The 19,808-nt window shown below is 52.4% G+C and overlaps 1 protein-coding gene across 3 annotated transcripts in view; it reads right to left on the minus strand.

Annotated features, from left to right (window-relative positions):
* Positions 1-19,808, minus strand: part of KIRREL3 (kirre like nephrin family adhesion molecule 3) — a 362,476-nt gene that overhangs the window by 15,454 nt on the left and 327,214 nt on the right. For all 3 annotated transcript variants that reach the window (XM_063417734.1, XM_063417733.1, XM_063417731.1), the window contains 5 exons: positions 10,593-10,741; positions 10,114-10,241; positions 6,549-6,675; positions 936-1,036; positions 662-860 (listed from right to left, as the gene is read on the minus strand). In XM_063417734.1, the coding sequence (XP_063273804.1) occupies positions 662-860; positions 936-1,036; positions 6,549-6,675; positions 10,114-10,241; positions 10,593-10,741 (704 nt within the window). The remainder of the gene's footprint in view (positions 1-661; positions 861-935; positions 1,037-6,548; positions 6,676-10,113; positions 10,242-10,592; positions 10,742-19,808) is intronic.

Genomic DNA, 19,808 nt, shown 5'->3' on the forward strand with positions numbered 1-19,808 from the left:
TGCCCTGGCATTTAATAAAATAGAGGAGAACTGGAGTTCCTCCAGGAGCTAAGCATTCCTCACACAAGCCGTCTCCCTCCCCTGCTGTGGAGAGCCCCAAGAGTGGAATTTCCCTGGCCATCCCCTGGGAATTGCTGGGTGTGTGAGCCCAGCCCTGTGTGACATGCTGGCATTGTGGCTGGTGGCTGGGATGGAGAGTTGCCACCAGCCCAGACGCCTTCCTCCCCTTCACTGCCATCACCGAGGAGTAGTGGGCTCTGCTGGGAGCAGCCACTCCTGTTTCTCCAAGGCTATAAATGTTCCTCCAGCCTGGGACAGTGCCATCACCTTGTGCTGTGGGACAGGGAGTAAGGGGTGCAGGATCAGCCCGTGCCCTCCAGCCTTAGCAGGACAGATAAAATCAGGAATACCGTATCAAGCAGAGACTTTACAGGGCTTGTCCTTGCTCCTGCCCCTTTAACAAGATCATGTGCCCTAAGGATGCAATCCTACAGCTAGCACAGCTGGAGCCTTGTCACCGTCCTTCCTAATCTCCTTTTTGGCATCCCAAGAGCTCTCCTGAGCACCTCCTGCCTCTCACAGCATCTCCCCATGCTCACAGCCCAGCCAGGTGCTCGTCCCCGCTGCCCAGCAGCCCCCAGCAGCCCCCAGCAGTGCCCACCTTGCTCCTTGAGCCGGATGATCTCCGTGTCGGAGCCGAAGCTGTTCCAGGCGGTGCAGTTGTAGATGGTTTGGAAATCAGCCCGGACAATGTTGCTGATGGTCAGTGTGGAGATGACCCCCTCGTCTGTGCTCACCGTCTCCACCGTGTAGCGCCCGGAGGTCCCAGATTCCAGGACGTTCTCCTTCCAGGACCAAGCCTGCCAAGCGAGAGAGGGGTGAGCCCAGGGCGCCCCGAGCCCCCAGCACCCGCCGTGCCCCAGGGGGATACTCACGATGCGGTCTGGCGGCGGCGTGCTGCGGATGAAGCACTTGATCTGCCCCTTCTGGCCGTGCAGGGCGTGCTGGGTCTGGGTGCTGGAGATAATGGGGGGCCCTGTGGAGACAGGAGAGGCTGCTGGCACCCCGTGGGACTGCTGGGGATGGGGGCTGTTAGGGGAGCCCCGGATGGATATTGAGGTCCATCTCTGAAGGGCAGGGATGGAGAAACAGCCCCATCACCTCCTGTGATGGAAAACATGGGGTGGAGGCTCTGGGCTCTGCTGGGTTTTTGCAAAGCCCCCACAAAGCCCAGGGTCTCCCATCTCTGTACCCCCATCCCTGGTGTAAAGGACGCTGCCCCCATCTCCTTGGTGAGCCTGGTCTCTGAGAAGGGCTGTTTGCTGCAGAAGCCCAGCAGGATCCCACCCCACCTGGTGTTCCTCTTCTGTGCTCTCCTGGATTCATTAAGCAACCATTTAACTAATTGCTCTCCAGGGCATTAAAGGAAGATGTGGTGGAGAAGTTTCTACTGGAAAACCTTGATACCCATCAGCTGGGCTCTCCTGTGCCATGTGGATCATGAGAGGAGCCTGGGAGAAAGGGTAGGAAAGGCTCCTCCTGAGCCAAACACCAGCTGAAGTGGCTTGGGGTGGGAAATGTCCTTGTCCTGCCTTGGTGAACATCCTGTGATTGGGAGAACAGTGGTGGGAGAGGAGAGCATGGCTTGGTGAGATCAGCATGTCCCTCACTCTTGTAACAGCTCTGATCACCCCAGGGGAGCAGCACAAGAGCTGGTATCCTAATTGCTGTTTATTAACCTCTTTAATTAAAGCAGATTTGCATTTCCATGAGTGGCTTGCTGCTGGCAGAAAACAGCAGCAACTCAGCTGCAGGGCAGGGAGAGAGGGGTGGCAGGGGCTGTCAGAACTCCCCCTACTCCAGCTCTGAAACTTTGGGTGCTCACTCAGGTTGGTTTGGAGCACATCTCTGGGTTTATCCATAATACAGCCTTGTGGATTTAGTCTCATTTTCCCCACATCGCTGCCCTGCACCTGACATGTTCCTTCAAAAAAAGTCTCAGGGATTTGGGGTAAAGTGGGAAGAAAGACTTGCCTTGTGTATTCCTGCCTGATTCTCATCCAAATCACCCATTTATGAATTTCATGAATGCACAAAAATGTACCAAAATGCTAAATCCTTCACTCTGGGGAACTTGTACATACAGCTGCCTTTTGGAACTGTCCCAGTGACCCCTTCCTGCAGCAAACTTGCACACTCCCCACACACTTCCCACTGAGGCACAGCCCTGTCCCTGCTTCCTTACACTGTTCCAAGGGGAGATGGATGGAAAACAAGCTCATTGAAGCACAATTCACTGACCAGTGACCACGGTTCTGGCAGCTCAGGAAATTACTACTGGAAGGGAGCCGCCATCAACATCAGGAATAGCCAGGGCTGGGTGTGAAGGTCAGGACTTGTTTTTCTGTAATGGGCATAGCAGTTCGGTGGTGGAAACTGCTGTGGCCTTTTTGATTGAAGAAGGAAAAAAAAAAAAAGGCGAAGGAAAAAAAAAAAAGGCAAGAAAAAAAAAAAAGGCATTTTGTTGTGTTTTTCTCTCTAAATGCTCAAGATGTTGTTCTAGGCACGATCCCAAGGTGTGATTCTCGTTTATCCACCGCTGAAAGCCCAGCTTTCTGAAGGGTCTCAGTGGAGGTGACTCCTTGCTTTGCCTGAGGAGCCTCCTGTGGTCATTGAAGCTCCTGCCCACCTGATGATTCCAAAGCCAGCAGAGGCAACAGCAGTGATGGGATCTGCAGGCCAGGCCTAAACAGTAATAGAAAGAACCATCTCCTTTCCATTTTGATGGTTGTGTGTTACTTATAAATTCTGGAAGTGCTCCAAGAGTGGGTGACGCTAGAGAAAAATGGCTTAATAATCATTAAAAGGATCATTTTCCCCAAGGCGAGTGGATTTTAAATGGCACAAATGCCAGTGGCTTTGGCTTTTATTATTGCTTCAGGAGCTCAGAGTCGAAGGCTTATGATCATGATAATAGTGGATGACTAAAGACTATTTGTGAGATGAACATGCTCAGAAATAATAGCATGAAGTTGCAGCCTCTTCGCATTCAGGGCCGGTGTTTGATTCTCCACCAGGCTCTGGCTCCTTATGAAAGCTGCCAATCTCCAGCTTGGCATTCAGAGCCGAGTGTGAGACAGCCCACAGGCAGGGAAAAGGCTCTAAGCAATGTTGCTATGGATATAAATGATGGAGCTATTGGTGGAGGTTATTTTTAGCACCTTGGTGCCAATTTATTTGTGCGGTCCTGGCAGCTCACACAAAAGAGAAGTCTGAGGTGGGAGACTTCAGGAATGAAAGGATAGGATGGCCTTGGCTTCTCCAGTCTGCTCAAGTCCATCTGAACCTTTCTCCCAAGCACTCAAAATGGTTTGGCAGGAGAGTTTTGTTTAACTCCTTGCTTCCTGCAGAAATCTTGGGCTGGTTGGTTCTGCCTGGTATTGCAAAAGAACATCACAGAATGATTTGGGTTGGAAAAGACTTTAAAACCCATCTCATTCCAGATCCCCTAGCATGGCCAGAGGCACCTCCCACCAGACCAGGTTGTTCCAAGCTGGCCTTGAGCACTTTCTGACACCATGATGTGCCCCTCACCAAGTGGGGTGGCAGGCCAGCCCTGCTCCCAGCTCTTGGGCATGCCTGGCTTCCTTACTGGGGTGAATCCCCGGCAAATTGCATCCTGAATTAGTCACCTGGGGTTGTCCAGCCCTTCCAGCAAACTTCTCTTGCAGAACAAGGTGGGCAGGGGTGGTGGTCCCTGCTCAGCAGCCCCTGCCAAGCCCAGATGGTGCAGTGACAGATGGGACTGCTGGTGACCTTGAGGGGCTTCTGCTGGGGTGGGAGCTGCGACCAGGCTGGGTGCAGTCAACAGCGTTGAGAGGCTTTGGGTGTAAATCCAGCTGCTGCTGATTTATGATGGCACCAAGTTCCTCCCTTCCCTCGAGCCTCTGCTGCTCCAGCCCTGCCAAATGCTGCTGCTTTGCATAATCCTCCTTCCCACTCACCAGACTCTGAATCCTATCTGCTTCCTTGCAGGCTGGTGGCCTTGGCTCTGGCAGGGGACTGAGCTGCTCTGCAACCACAGCCCTGTCTGGTGAGGCTGGGTGGGAGGGACAGAAGGATGCTCTCCCACCCCAACATCATCCTGCCATGATTTTGGACGGTTTGGGTGTGGATGGCCTGGTGGGACCACAGCTCAGAGTGGCCCAGGTGATGCCCCAGTTGGGATCTCTGTGCTTGGTGGGATGGATCAGCTCCCACAAAGTCCACGTGCCCTGATCAGGGACAGTGCAGCCCAGAACACAACTTCTCATTGCCTGATTTTTCTGTGACAGAGGGGGAGGCATCTGCTGATACCAATTGTATCACCCTCTTGATTTAAAATCACTTCAAAATATGAAGCATTCAAGTTCCCCCTTGAATTACATCAGAACAGGCTTCCAGCAGAATTCATTAGCTGGATTAGACACACTGCGCCGTGCTCTGGAGCTGGAACACTGCTCCTGCTGCAGGACAGGCTGCCAAGCCCCGGCTCTTGGTGGATGTTAGATGTGGAGATGCTGCTCATGGGCTCGATTCTCCTCCCTTGGAGGGCCAGGAGATCATCCTGACCCAGAGGTGTGGGATTCTCCCTTGGTCCAACACCCGCAGTGAGATGTCCCAAGGCTGTCACCTTTGGGGCGCACCCCCAGTGTCCATCCCATGGGGTGGGATGTGCAGGCAGTCACCTCCTGGGAGATGCTCAAGGCTGAGCAACGAACCCCATGCATGGAATTCATTTGCTCTCCATCAGTTTCCCCAGGCATAAGCTGGGGAAGAAAAAAAAGTTGCTGGAGAGCTGGAGAGCAACTTTTCCAGCCAGTGCTGCATGCTCTGAATGCCCCGAGCCCATGGGGAGCTCTGCTCTGCTCTCAGGGCATCCCTGTGCCCGGTAGGCGTCAGAGAAAGAGCATGTTCTTTGTGCTAATTTGTTGCTTTGTTTTCCATGAGCTCATTTAATTGTAATTAAAACCCAGCAGCTGCTGGGGAAGGAGGCTGAAGGCTCTGAGGAGCTGGGTCCAAGTCAAGGGAGTGGTTGGTTTTCAGTCCCTGCTCTGTTGCCCTTCCTTTTCTAGGATTATAGAAACATGGAATAGTTTGGGTGGGAAGTGACATTTAAAGGTCATCCAGTCCAACCCCCTTGCCATGACAGGGACATCTTCAGCTAGATCAGGTTGCTCAGAGCCCTGTCCAGCCTGTCTTTGAATGTTTCCAGGGAACTGGGGCATCAACCATCTGCGATAGCTGTGTGTGAAATCACTGGTTGCCTGAGCTGCCTCCTGCTTATGTTCTTCTCTTGTGACAGTGAGTGGGGAGTGAAACCTGCCAGTTTGTCATGCAGGTGGGAGACAATGCAAAATTCATCTCTGCTCACACCATTTGCAGCCCTCCTGGCTCTTTCCCTGCCATATTTATGCTGAAATTTGTTACCAGCTGCTGCGAGGTCCTGGCCAGGGCATCATTAAACTCCAGAGCTCTGGGTGTGAGGCCAGGGCACATCCTGACACAGTGCTGGATGAGCCCCAAGCAGCCATGGAGGTATCCTGGCAGGAATGTTCACAAGTATCCTCACAGGAATCCTCACAGGTATCCTCATGTGGGTTGGAGAGAGTGATTAGGCTGCTGGTCTTGGATCCAGACTCAATTCCCAGCTCCCCAGGTGTACAACAGAGACAACAGCACTCTCTGACCTTGTGAGGGTTTTGCAAGATTAATCTATTAAAGATTTACAGCTGCCAGCTCCCAACTACTCAATAAACCCCTGTTGATAATAAGGAACTGTGCGGGGCTGAGCAAACGTTGATTTTTTTTTTTTTTTTGCTTTAAATTGTGCATTTCCAGGCAAAATAATGCAAAATCTACTTTAGTCCAATTGCCTGGATCCCTGTTCTAGCTAGGGATGGGATTTGCTCCAAAATGAAGTATCTGAGGGGATAATTTGGGAAGAGGAGCTGTCAGAGCAAGAGGATCAAGGCAGGAAGGGAATGGTGGAAGGGCAGCAGGAAAGAATGACAGAAGGGAAGCAGGAGGGAATGGTGGAAGAGAAGCAGGAGAGAATGAATGGTCAAAGGGAACCTGGAGGAAATGAGTAGCAGGAGGGGAAGCAGGAAGGAATGAATGGTAGAAGGGAAGCAGGAATGGCAGGAGGGAAGCAGGAGGGAATGAGTGGCAGGAGGGAAGGCATGGCAGGAGGGAAGCAGGAAGGAATGAATGGTAGAAGGGAAGCAGGAATGGCAGGAGGGAAGCAGGAGGAAATGAGTGGCAGGAGGGAAGCAGGAGGGAATGAGTGGCAGGAGGGAAGGCATGGCAGGAGGGAAGCAGGAATGGTGGAAGGGAAGCAGGAATGGCAGGAGGAAAACAGGAGGGAATGAGTGGCAGGAGGGAAGGCATGGCAGGAGGGAAGCAGGAATGAATGAATGGTGGAAGGGAAGCAGGAATGGCAGGAGGGAAGCAGGAATGGTGGAAGGGAGGCAGGAGGGAATGAGTGGCAGGAGGGAAGCAGGAGGTACCGTTGACGGTGAGTGTCACCTCCCGCTCCCCCGCACCCACGCGCGGCACCACGGCCCGGCACACGTATTTCCCAGCGTCTTCCTGGCGGACTGACTTCAAGATCAGCTTGTTCTCATTGCTCAGGACCTGAAAGAGAGGAGGGGGGCTTTCAGGTGGGCCGTGAGAAATTACAGACAAAACAAATCACCTGAGTGACAAGAACCGTGTCACCAGCTTCTGAGCATCCTTGGGAAAGCCAAGTGGACGAGCCCAAAGTTTGGCATTGGATGGAAATATCACTTACTGCTGTTGGCCAAAGTGATTACTTAAGTTTTAGCTCTCATGTTTTTCAGATTCTGTGCTGCCTAGGGGTGTAGCTCTGAGCCTCATATTACATGTTAGCAAGCTCTCAAGCTCTCTTCTCAGAGCAGGGACACAAAACAAATCCTTTTCCTGCTGGAGACCAAGGACAAGGAGTGCAGCCTTCAGGCCCAAGAGCATAAACAAGGGTGGGCTGAAGAGAGAAAACAAGGATGGGACTTCCTAACCTGGAGCTGTAATTAGACAATTAAACCCCAATATGTAAATGGACCAAAACTTATAAAAGTGTGAGACCTCGTGACCGCTTGTCCATTTGTGACCACTTTAATTCCACCTTGGGTGTAGCTTTGGCGGACTCTTGTCCTGCCCAAGGTATACCCTTAAAGGTCCTTCAATAAACTGAATTGAAATTCAATAAATATCTACTTTATTCTCTAGCTCTGTCCAGTCTCTGTTCCAGGTTAGCCTTCCCAAGGCATCAAAAGATTAAAGAAACACCACAGGGTTTTTTTGGGATGGAATCCTGTTCCTATTCATTTGAATTTTTCTAAACTCCAGTTTTGCAAGCTCAAGATACAAGAGAAAACTTTTGCTGATTGCAGTGACACAGGCAGAAAAACCTCAGCGGGAACCACACTCCACATTTGCACCTCCACATGCACATCCACAGGGGAGACTGCTGGCATTGACTCAGGGATTTTTAGCCCAGAAGTGGTGGCAGAGGTGGCAGACACCTTGGAGCAGGGTCTGGATATCCAGGGAAATCTCAGCTGGCCCTGGCCAGCCCTGCCATGGACTGGCTGACGGTGTCTCAGCCCTGTTGCTCCCCTGCCCTGCTGTGCCAGGAGCAGCTTTATTAAACCTGGGACAGCACAGAAGCTGAGGGATCTGGCTGAGGCTGACAGCAGGATCTGGGCCCTGCTGGGTTTGAAAAAAACATGGCAGATCTCAAACAGAGAATGGTTTCTGCAGCAAGGTCTGGGAGCAAACTCCTCCAGTTGCCCTTGGCTTTCTCCTTGAGGGCTCTGCAGGTCACAGCCCATCATCTCCCCTCCTCCTCAGCACCCACTGCTGGGTGAGCCTCTGGCTCTGCTGGTTGCTGCTCCCACAGCTCCAGGAATCGGTGCTGATGCAGTTGCTGGATGTGGATCTGGGTCTCCCTGTAGCGAGGTGGGGGTCTCAGCCCTAACGTGGCATGAGGCAGAGACACAGAGGGTCAGATCCCTTTTAAACCCACTGTGTTAGCATCAGTTGCAGTTAGCCATAAAAATGCTTGTGTTTACTTGGCCTCAACCTCTCTTTGGTCTCTGACTTGCTTCCCTTTTGTGAAAAAAGGAGAAAAGAGGCAATCTTGAGGGACTTCAACCTGGCTCTGGAAACAGAGGGGCTGGTGAAGAAACAGCCATGATCCCAGATCCCAGTGGGATGGCTGGATGCTGATGGCTCTACAGAGCAGCATCCTCTGCCAGCATCCCTCTGGGAAAATGGAGGTGGCTCTGGTGACCAGCATAACCATCTCTGCTGGGATACACCAGCTGGAGGGTCTGTCCTGAGATCACAGACTGATGGAATTGTTGGGCTTGGAAGGGGCTTTGGACACATCTCATTCCAATCCCCTGCCATGGCAGGGACACTTTCCACAATCCCAGGTTGCTCCAAGCCCCGTCCAGCCTGGTCTTGGACACTCCCAGGGATCCAGGGACAGCCACAGCTGCTCTGGGCACCCTGTGCCAGGGCCTCAGCACCCTCACAGAGGAGAATTTCTCCCCAATCTCCCATCCATCCCTGCCCTCTGGCAGTGGAAGCCATTCCCTGTGTCCTGTCCCTCCATCCCTTGTCCCCAGTCCCTCTCCAGCTCTCCTGGAGCCCCTTTAGGCCCTGGCAGGGGCTCTGAGCTCTCCCTGGAGCCTTCTCCTCTCCAGGTGAGCACCCCCAGCTCTCCCAGCCTGGCTCCAGAGCAGAGGGGCTCCAGCCCTGGGAGCATCTCCATGGCCTCCTCTGGACTCACTCCAGAGCTCCCTGTCCTTCTGAAGTTGGGGACCCCAGTGCTGGACCTAGCACTGCAGATGAGGGCATAGAGGAAGGGCAGAATCATCTCCTTCATTCTGCTCCAAGAAGTTCCAAGGTGACAGAACTCAGCTGGAGGGGGCAGATACAAAGGGAGAAGGAGGCTGTCCCTGGGCATTGCTGGATAGCAAAGACAAGCCCTGATGGTGTCTGGAGCAGGAGGGTGAGGCAGCCCTTGTTCCCAGCTCCTGCAGCCACCCTGGGACAGTGGAACAACTGTCTGTGTGTGAGAGCCTACAGTGACAACCCAGAGAAACAGCCATGGCAGCTGTGGGAGGGGAAACCACCAGGAATTACTGACCCACTGGGATTCCTCGGCTGATTCAAGCCATCAGCTCTCCCAAGTCTGTAGGAGATGGCCTTCACCGAGGTCATTATGGTTTGGAAGAAGCACCCCAGCAGTTAATGCCTCAGTGTCCCCTGAGGAGGAGGGGACTCAGGCCCTCTGTGGGGATCCAGCTCTACAATTACACCCTTGAGTGAAACAGCAGCGTTTCCTCATCCACAGATCTGTCCAGGTGATGCTGGGAGATGCTTTTCAAACCCAAACCTGTGTGTGCTCCTGAATGAGTCTCACATCTCAGCCCTCCTTTAGCTGTTTCCCATGGCTCTGCTCAGCCCCCCTGTCTGTAAGGAGGGATCAGAGCATCTCCTGCCTCCTGGGGCTGACTGAGCTGTGATTATGATTGGCAAAGCTCCTTATGAATTTCAGTACAAAAGAGACGTCGAGAAGTCTGCTGGGACTGATCCAAGCTCCTCCCTGGAGCAGGCTGCAGTTGACAGCAGAGAGTGCTGGGGTGAACATGTAAGGGATGTGGGATCCCAGGCCTGGGGGGCAGAAAGGACCATCCCAGGAAGGACCAACCCAGGAAGAGCCATCCCAGAAAGGACCATCCCTGCAAAGACCATCCCAGGAAGAGCCATCCCAGAAAGGACTATGCCACATAGGACCATCCCAGAAGGAACCACAGGCAGGTGAACTGCAGAACTGCTCCTCATCAGTGAGCTGCTGAGTGATGCTCTGGTCCAACCCTTCTGTCCATCACCACAGAAATAAATTCCCCCCCTCTCAGGACCCCTTTGTGTTTGGAGGAGCCAGCATTCACCCAGCCAGGAGCCCTCAGACCACGTGGGTTCTGCTCCATGGGAAGCATCCCGCAGCCCTGGACATGTTCCCTGCCCGGGAGCAGTTCTTACCACGCCCGAGCCTCGTTTCATCCAGACGATGGTGAGGGAGGGGTTCCCAGTCCAGGCACAGTTGAACACGGCGTCTGAGCCCAGGTCCACCAGGAGGGACTGTGGTTCTGTCGCCATCCTGGGCCCAACTGCGCAGAGGAAACAGGAGTTACTGCCAGGGATGGGCTCTGCCAGCCAGAAACCCTCAAACCAGACAGGCAGAGGGGGCAGTGGCAGATCCTGATGGGCCCCAAATAAAGAAAAGCCTCAGGCAGGTCCCTGCTGCAGCTCCAGAGGGAGCAGCTCCCCACTGACCACCCCCTGAGCTCGCAAGGAAATCACAGGTCCAACCACCAGAGCACTTACAATGCATGAGCTGCAGGAGAGCCCAGCAAGTGCTGCCACCCTGGGCAAGGCAGACTGAGCTGTGCCTGCTCCCTGCTGATTTTCAGCAGCTCTGCTGAGCCTGGAAGCCAGACTCAAGCCAACAGGTTACTCACAGTAGACATCCACGGTCCTGCTGATGTTTGTGCTGCCCAGAGCGTTGGTGACCTCGCAGGAGACTGGCTCAAAGAAGAACGTGTGGTCCACGATGGTTTCGTAGAAGTCACCGGAGGCTTCCTTTATAACCTGGCCTTTTTTTGCCCACCTGTTGAGGAAAACAGAGCACTGTCATGGTGCTGTTTTGTGTCTCTTGCCACCTCCACGTGTAGCTGTCACAGTGCTGGGGGCAGCACACCCGGAGTGCCCCTGATTTCAGAAGGGACATGCACTTGTTCTCAGAATCATCCCCTTCCCTGGGGATTTAGGGATTACAGCCACAGGTTTTGGAGAGGAGCCATCAGAGAGGTGCATGTTTGTACCCCTACAGAAACCTTTCCAAAAGAAACCAAAATTCTATTACCCTGTTTCACTGGGAATACACTCTCACACCTCATTCTTTAGGATTGTGAGGGACCTCAGTGATGGGATGAATGGGACATGGAGGGTCTCTTCTTGATGGGGAATGACAGCCCCTTGCTGAACGCTTGCCACCAACACTGCTGGTCCTTCCACATCAAAACCCCTGAAAACATTTTCTGCTGCCTCCCACTTTGGCTCTTTTCTTCCTTCTTTTTTTTTTTTTTTTTTTTTTTTTTAACCCAGTCAAAGAGAACTTTATCCCTTTAAGGCAGCTAAAATAACATTTCCCGAAAAGCCAAGCTGGCATTTGCAACACTGCAACTTGCAAATTGTCTTGGAGAACAAGCTGTCAGCTCAGCACTTGAATTAAGCCCTGTTTGCCAAACAATGAGCAAATCTGACCTAATGGAGCACCATCTGGCAACCTGCCACTCCAGAACGGGTGGGAAAGGCGGGAGATGCTGTCAGGCAGTGTGAAACTCCAGCCACTCTTTGGGGAAGAGAAAAACAGCCTGGGAAAAAAGCATATAATAATCCTCCCCCAACAACTGACAGGTAAATTGGAGAGAAGAGGGTTTCCCTGAGGAGACTCTGCCTTGTTGTTTTGGGGTTGTGCCTTCTGGTTGTGCTGGATGGGTTGGGAAAAACGTGGGCACTGGAAGCTGGGCTCTGGAGAGAGGCAGGACCCACGGAGGCTGCTGCCCACACGGGGTCGGTGGGGTGGTTTGGGGAAAGCTGTCCCCTTCAAGGGGAGCAGCTCCTGGTCCTCCCAGCACTTTCCTGCTCCCCTCTGCTTGTTCCTGTCACTCTGCCATGGTTCCTCACCACTTCAGTGCTGCCCCAAAAGCAGCCAAGGACAACTGGAGTTGCAGGGAGCTCCTGCTGGAGGTCCATGGACACTGATGTGCCTCCGTGGGGCTGCAGAGAGAGCAGAGTGCTGGTCCACGGCAAGCTGGAGAATACCCTGAGTGCTGCCAAGGCCAAGTCCCCGAGCACCTGCTACTGTGAACTCCTGCCAGTGAGCTGCCCAGCCTCCCCCGTGATGACACAGCGCTCCGAGAGCTGCTCCCGCCTGGCTGGCAGTGATTTGTATGCACTGACCTGCCCTCGCCTCCCATTTATCTTTGCACTTCTAACAGATGCTGAGTGGCCACTTCAGCCTCGCTCCCCTGCCTCCCTCCCCCTCCAATAATTAATCAGGAGCGCCGGCTTTATCTCTAGGGCTGCGCTTCGTGTGTGAGTGAGGGACGTTCCTGCACAAGCGGGGCCTCCCAGGTGCTGCTCCGCAGGTCTGAATGGTCAGTGACGCTTTGGTGACGCCTTTCTCCTCCCGCAGGGAATTGCAGCCCAAGCCAAGCGGCTTGCTCGGGGTCAGCCTGCAAGGCTGAGCTCAGCATCCTGAGCTTCCATTCCTGAGCTTCCCTGCCTCCCCATGGACCCGCCCTGCTGCCTCCCTGCCACGGGAGCGCTGCTGCCCGTGGTGGAAGGCATCTTCCAGTGCTGTGGCAGCAGCTGCGCCTTGGGGATGGGGCAGGAGAGGGACCTGCCAGAGGGATGGGACCTCACGCCCAAAGCTTAGCACAGCTTGGGGGGTGGACAGGAGATGTGTTCCTGATGCTTCCTGTTCAGTTTGCTGGTCCAGAAGGCCTGAAATCATATCAGGAACTGTGGATGGATGAAAGCAAAGAGGGAAGGAAGGAATGGAGGAACAAAGCTAGAGCGACAGGGAAACTCCAGCTGGTAAATGTGGAAATGCCTCATGCTCTTTGTCAGGAATATTTCTGCTCCATTAAGCTCCTTTTACAACTTTGTCCCTGTAGAGATTCCCCCAGCCATGATCAGTTCTCCAGCCTCTGGAGGGTCTTGTTCTGCTCCTCAGGTGCTCAAGGGAGGCATTTTTTTCCTGAAGCCATTTTTTTCATCAGTCAGTGGGACAGGCACCAAACTTTTGGGACAATCCAGAGCTTCTCTAGTGCGAGGCACTTCCCTGGTTATTTTGCACAAATTCACCCTCCCTGCTGTGCAAAGCACAAGAGGGAGGCTTTAAGATGAGGATAAAAGTGACTTGTGGCCTCCCTGGGTCACGTCCTTGCACCTGCCTGCAGCTCATCCTCCCAACATTCCCGGAGAGCACCAGGAACTGGAAGCAGATGGGGAAGTGTCTGGAGGTGGGTTTGAGCTGGGCAGACTCCAGACGAGATCCTTCTGGATGTTGCAAAAGAGAGAACAAGGTTTCCAAGAGCTGCTAGACATCGCAGCTGCTTGGGAAAACACCCCCCAACAACCGTGGCACGGGGCTTTATGGATTTGTTCAAAACCCATCGCCGCTGCAAAACTGGATTTCCCGAGCGCGGAGATGTGTCACAAACACCAATTTTTCGTGCTTCAGCAGAGTTCAAGGTTCTTGCTCCAGTTTTCCAAGGCTTAACATGGCTAAATCAATGTGGCTGAACGAGCAGTATGGATCTTTTATAATGTCAAATTGGTTTTTAATAATGGCAGCTGATAACCCTCTTGTAAAGCTTCCTGTGATGGGCTCGTGGACAGCCAGAAGGCAACTTACTGAGGGTTTTAACGAGCCCATAACGTGCCTTCCTCACCTATTAACCATTCAGTTGTTATTTATAAACAGATCCTGAATAAAATGCAGCAGAGAAGATGAGAGGATGCTCCTGCAGCCCCATCCACCACATCCACTGCTGCGGCTCTCTGTGATTTCTTCCCCCTGTCTCTGTGGCTGTGGTGCACCAAGCCTGGCTCCCAGCCAGCGCTCCTGGCCCTGCCAGCCTGGAGACCAGGGGCTCCTTTCATTTACTGTTGTTCCCTTGAAGGTATTTATAGATTGCAAATGTGCCACCCAGGGTCTTTTCCAGACGATATATATTTACCTCCTTTAGTCTCTCCCCGGATGTCTTGGCCACTAACTCACCCATTTGCTGATTTTCACTCTTGGCCAGGCTCCACTGCAGGGGCTGCAGGGGCAGGGCTGGGCAGGGGGGGCTCCCCTGTGCCAGGAGAGGGGTGAGGGTCTGTCTGTGGGGATCCTGCCCAGAGGACCTATTTCTGGGGCTCCCTTGGGCTCTCCAGGCTGAAGGGTAGCACAGGCAGAGGGGATGCCCTGGGACCTATCCCAGTGCCCCTGTGCCTCTCCCCACAGGGTGACAGTGGAGTTCTTAATTTCCTTCACTCTACCACTGAGAGGCACCTTTGGAGCACCCAGCTTTGAATTCAGCCCTTCTCCCACCATCCCATGTCTTATGACCAAATCAGATCATAGAATCATAATCCAGAAGGGTTTGGGTTGGATGTTACCTTAAAGCTCATCTTGTCCCCTGAGCAGGGACACCTTCCACCATCCCAGGCTGCTCCAAGCCCTGTCCAGCCTGGCCTTGGACACTGCCAGGGATCCAGGGGCAGCCACAGCTGCTCTGGGCACCCTGTGCCAGGGCCTGCCCACCCTCCCAGGGAACAATTCCTTCCCAATCTCCCATCCAGCCCTGTCCTCTGGCAGTGGAAGCCATTCCCTGTGTCCTGTCCCTCCATCCCTTGTCCCCAGTCCCTCTCCAGCTCTCCTGGAGCCCCTTGAGGCCCTGGCAGGGGCTCTGAGCTCTCCCTGGAGCCTTCTCCTGTCCAGGTGAGCACCCCCAGCTCTCCCAGCCTGGCTCCAGGGTAAAGATGTGCACATTTTCTCATCTTCCTTTCTCTTCACCAAGCACCATCTCAGTCTGTGTCCCTAGATGGGCATTTCTTCCCCTGCAGGCTGAGTTTCATTCTTTTGTTTCCATTCCCATATTTCTAATGTGCTTTTGTTTTCCTCTGGCCTCTCTGGAGGGAGTACCAGGTGCCTCCCAATTCAGTATCTTCTGCAAATTGAATTTGTTCGGGTGATGGAAGAAAACAAATTTCAACCAGGAAAGAGATATTTTGATCCAAGTTTCAAAGGGGTTATTACAGTCAGCACTGAAAAGGTAGTGATTAAAGAATGAACAAAAATAGAATACCTGCAGTGGGTCCTTTTAACACTGAAGAGGGAGGGAGGAACTTTTCTAAGGAGACATTCTTCAGGGAAATAGCATTTTTCTGACTCCATTGATTGCTTCCCAACTATGAGTACACACAAGCAAATAAGCAAGGGCAGTTTGGGATTTGTCAGCTCCTAAACAATGCTGGGGCTTTGTTTTGGTTTTTGTGTCTTAGTGTTTTATCCTCTTCTGTCTGGTTTCTGAAGGAAAGCTGCCAAACCCTGGGATGACACACCTGTGCTCTCAGTGGGATGCTCAGCTGCCTCTCCCTCTGCACAAGGGGTTTTACCCAGTTTTATCCATCCCTCTTTCCCTTGAATCCTGTTTCTGGCTGGGCTTCCAGGCTGGTGGAGCCCCCGAGGAGCTCCCCACACTGGCAGTGAGAGCACAGCAAAGCCCACAGGGTGTCAGTCCGTGGGGAGCATTGCTAACACACATCTCATCCATGCTCACACCCACCTGAACTAACACCTCCCTCTGCCTGCCCTATAGGCTTGTAATCCTTCAACACCCAGCGTGTGGGAACAAACTACTGACTTCCGACCCTGGGAAAGCTGGAGGACTCGACAGAACCTTCTTTAGAAAGGTCTTCATCAGGCCACGGCTCCTTCCAGCAGCACGGGGACTCCTGGGGGTTAACACGGGGCTCTCTGAACTCTGACACGCCCCACCAAGCACTGCACAAATCCACCCTGCAGGTTCTGAGGGAGGATTTTGGAGCTGCCAGCAGCTCTGAACGAGCACTCCTGGCAGCGTGGCTGCTCTGGTGGCGAATAACCCGGGGAAGTGGAGTGTGTCGTCGGTTTTAATTAACAATGCAAAATAAAGTGGTTGCTTGCCATATAAATCGTGTTTACTAAGAATTACTTAAAATGGATAAATATTTTCTTGGCCGCATTTTAATTGCTTAATAAAAGTACCAAGAACACCCACAAATACCTTAAATAAATGCATGGCTCAGGGAAAGAATTAATTAACATTTCATTCCTGGGAATGGCTATTAATTGCTACAAATTGCTCAAGAGAATGGGTTTTGTTGCTTTATTGCCAGCAGTACCATCCTAGTGTGTGATGTGACAGTCCCCTCCTCTCACCCTCACAGGAGAGCTGTCCCAAGCACCACCTCCAATCCCCCGAGGCCCCAGAGCCTGGGTACCCTCCACGGGGAGGAGATGGTGCTTTGTCGATGACGTTCTGCCATCCTTTGGAGGTCCAAAGAGGGACAGGGACAATGGATGATGGCTCCTGCCAGTGACAGCCTTGTGAGAAATGATGGAGTGAGGTTCCCAGCCCGAGCAGTGTCACGGTACCCCCCGCGCGGCTCCGGCGTGATGCATCGTGCAAATTATTTCTTTATTACGGGTGAATTTTCATAATGGTGATGTATGGGGCTATTCCTCCCTCCCTAATGAAGACATGTGGGCCTCGTGCTGTTCCTCCTCCACTCCCATGCCTCCCTCTGAGTGTGGGCTCATTTATCAGCGGGCAGGCTCTGGGTAACCTCTCCCCCACCAAATTACACGGCCCAGCCTTCCAGATTGGGTTTCATCAAGCTCAGGAGGAAAGAGCCCCGAGAATTCTGGCTGGGGCTTGGCTGGCTGTGGATGCTGGATGTGAGAGATCAGGCTGCAGCACAGTGTCTGTGTGAAACTGAGGCACAAAACTCTCTCACACAGGCCTGAGAAAGCGGCCTGAGAAACTGTGAGGAGGAATTCAAACAGTCCTTGGAGCAGGAAAAAAACCTTTGCAGGTGGTGTTTGTGTGACTGGTTGTTTACTTGCAAGAAACGGTCGAGGAGTGTTGTTCCTGACTGTCCAATGATGGTCTTGGGTTGGTTTGCTGAGCAATAAAACTATTATTTCGGAACTGTCTATAAAAGAGGATTGGAAGAATAAAGATCGCTCTCACTTGCTGTAAGTTGGGAGTCATGTTGTTATTTTCGTGCCGTCCATAATACAATAATGACAGCTGGCCCTTGAGCACGGGGACTGGGGTGTGCCACCACAGAGCCAGGGAATTGCTCAGGTTGGAAAGATCATCAGTCCAACTGCTAACCCAGCACTGCCAAGGTTACACCAACCCTTGCCCCTAAACACCACAACCACTCGTTTTTTTAACAGGGATGGTGATACCACCACTGCCCTGGGTAGGCTGTGCCAATTCCTGACAGCCCTTTCCATGGAAAAAAAATTCCCTAATATCCAACTTAAACCTGACCTAGGGGAACTTGAGGCCGTTCCCTCTCCTCCTGTCCCTGTTCCCTGGGAGCAGAGCCCGACCACCCCCGGCTGTCCCCTCCTGTCAGAAGTTGTGCAGAGCCACAAGGTCCCCCTGAGTCTCCTTTTCTCCAGGCTCAGCCCCTTTCCAGCTCCCCCAGACACTCCTGGGGCTCCAGCCCCTTCCCCAGCTCCACTCCTTTCTCTGGACAAGCTCCAGCACCTCAATGTCTTTTTTTGTAGTGAGGGAGCCAAAACTGGCCACAGGCTTTGAGATGTGGCCTCACCTGTGCTGACTACAGGGGAAGAAAGCACATGGGAAGGGATTTCCTTGTGTATCGTATCCACTGTACTCAAAGGAAAGGTTTCCAAGCCTCCAGCTCCCATCCTGACAGACCTCCATGCACACACAGCTGCTGTGATGACCTCTTCCCAAACCTCTCTATCCCAGTTTAGGGACCTTGGCTCCACTAAGAAGTGAACCTCGAGTTCTAATGGTGGAAATGCCACAGCTCAGATGCAGAGATGCCAAATTTGCTCATCTCCTCCTGCCTATTTTTTTTTTCCTTTTTTTTTTTTTCTTTTAATAAATAAACAAGGAGAAAGATTGCAACTTTTTCCCAAATTTTCAGACTTTCACCGCTTACAAGGACATGTTTGGTGTCTGATTGGGCTCACTGCGATGCACCAGTTGCCGCTACTGGGGTTGGATTGTTTTTAAACACTCTGGGATTTTGATGATCATAATAACACCTCACTGCAGAGGAAAATTCTGGCTTGATTTTCCATCTCATCTCGGCTCCAGCGCTCCCACTCCTGCCAAGCCAGGAGGCTGGGATGAGCCTGATTGCTCATCAGCTGCAGTCTTCAAGGGCAGGGCCTGGGTTTTGCATCTCCTCCTCGCCATCAGCAGGTCCCGTGGGTGGAAAAAATCCATGAGGGGCTACCTAGAGCTCTCCAAATCACACTTGAAGGTGTTCAGTGAGAGTTCAGCTCTGAGGAGAGCACGGGGGAGAGATTATCAGGGACATTTTGGGATCAGGTCTGTGCTGCCCAAGGCACAGGAACCCGAAAGAATTGAGGTGAGGAGGTTTCTCTCTCCCAGATGACAATTAAAGCCATGCCACCAGTCCAGGCACCATGGCTCATTTTTGGTGAGAAACCAGTCAAAGGAGTCTTTCTCTTAGCAGTGATCAGAACAAATTGGCTGCAGAAGCGAGAGGGAGAAGTAAACAAAGCTGTTAACTTGTCAATGACTTGACCGATCAACCGTGGGGAATAGTTGCAGAGGGCTGATGAGCCGTGCAGATAATCAATGGAGCCGGCACTGCCGGGAGAGCTCCGGAGACACCGAGAGGCCACGGAGCCACGGGCTGGGCTTGGCCAGGGGATGGTGGGGAATAAAACCTGCCCAGGGCATGTGCACCCCAGCGGAGCAGAGCTGGGAGGATCACGGAGGGCATGGCCAAATCCCATCCCACCGTGTCCCCCTGGCTCCTTCCCTGCACCAGGGGCTGGGAGGGACCCTCGACCCTCCTCTGGAAGGAAACCAGAGAGGCCCTGCTGGAAAAGCTGTTAGTGTTTCAAAGGGAAAGCATCAAGCTTCATGGACTGGGTGATTCCTTCTGCAAATTGAGCTGTTCTCGTGACAGATCAAAACAAAATGCAGACGCTTTAGACGTTGTGCTGTTTTAATCCTGCTGTTTAAAATTTCCCCTCCTCCTACACCCCATCACATGACAGGGCTGGGCACAAAACCTGTCCCTATTAATCCCTGTTTGGCATTTCTCTTGCCACTCTGCATGTTTTTCTGCCCCTCCCCTTTCACAAATTCACAGTCTTTTCCAATAAGTCCTTTTCCCTCCAAGGAGGGGACTTTAGATTTATAAATCTTTGGTCCCAGAGCCATGGAATCATATGAAAATTGTACTTTTCTTCCCGAAGTTAAATTATGAACATTGAATTCCTCGTTTTAATGTATGTGGAGAAAGTTTAAAACCATTCAGACTATGACAGCCAGCTGCCAAAACTGCTTATCCTGGGGAAATACTGGGGATGTGAGTCACCCCCCAGCCCTGGATGAGCTTGGAGATGTCACCTCTCCTCGGGGAGTTTTTTACCCCTTTGGCAGTGATGCTGCATTTCATTTCTCCTGCCTACATCATCTTGACTTACCCCGCCACACAATAGACATGACTAATAGCTTAACTATTATTTTGGGTAATCCAATTTCATCACGTGGTTTGTGTTTTCTCAAATCGTTTAACAGGATTAGTCCTTTCCGGGGTCTTCCTACCCCACTCCACCCCCGTAGCAGAATGTCTTTAGCCAGATTTATGGATGCTGGCAGGTTGAAGAGCTAATTCTCTGCCGTGTTTAACCTCCTCCTCAGTGCAAAGTGAATCTTAGTGCTGTGAAGCTGCTTGAATTTGCCTTTCCCTCTATTCCAGTTCTTATTTTCCACCTGTGCTTGAGGCCTTTGCAACTTTACACCTCAAAGTGCAATTCCGTTGGGATTGGCAGGAAAAAGACAACGGTGAATGGAGACAGAAACTCAGAGGTCTTCATCAGCATA

This window comes from Prinia subflava, chromosome 22 (assembly GCF_021018805.1).
Source record: "Prinia subflava isolate CZ2003 ecotype Zambia chromosome 22, Cam_Psub_1.2, whole genome shotgun sequence".
Lineage (NCBI taxonomy): Eukaryota > Metazoa > Chordata > Aves > Passeriformes > Cisticolidae > Prinia > Prinia subflava.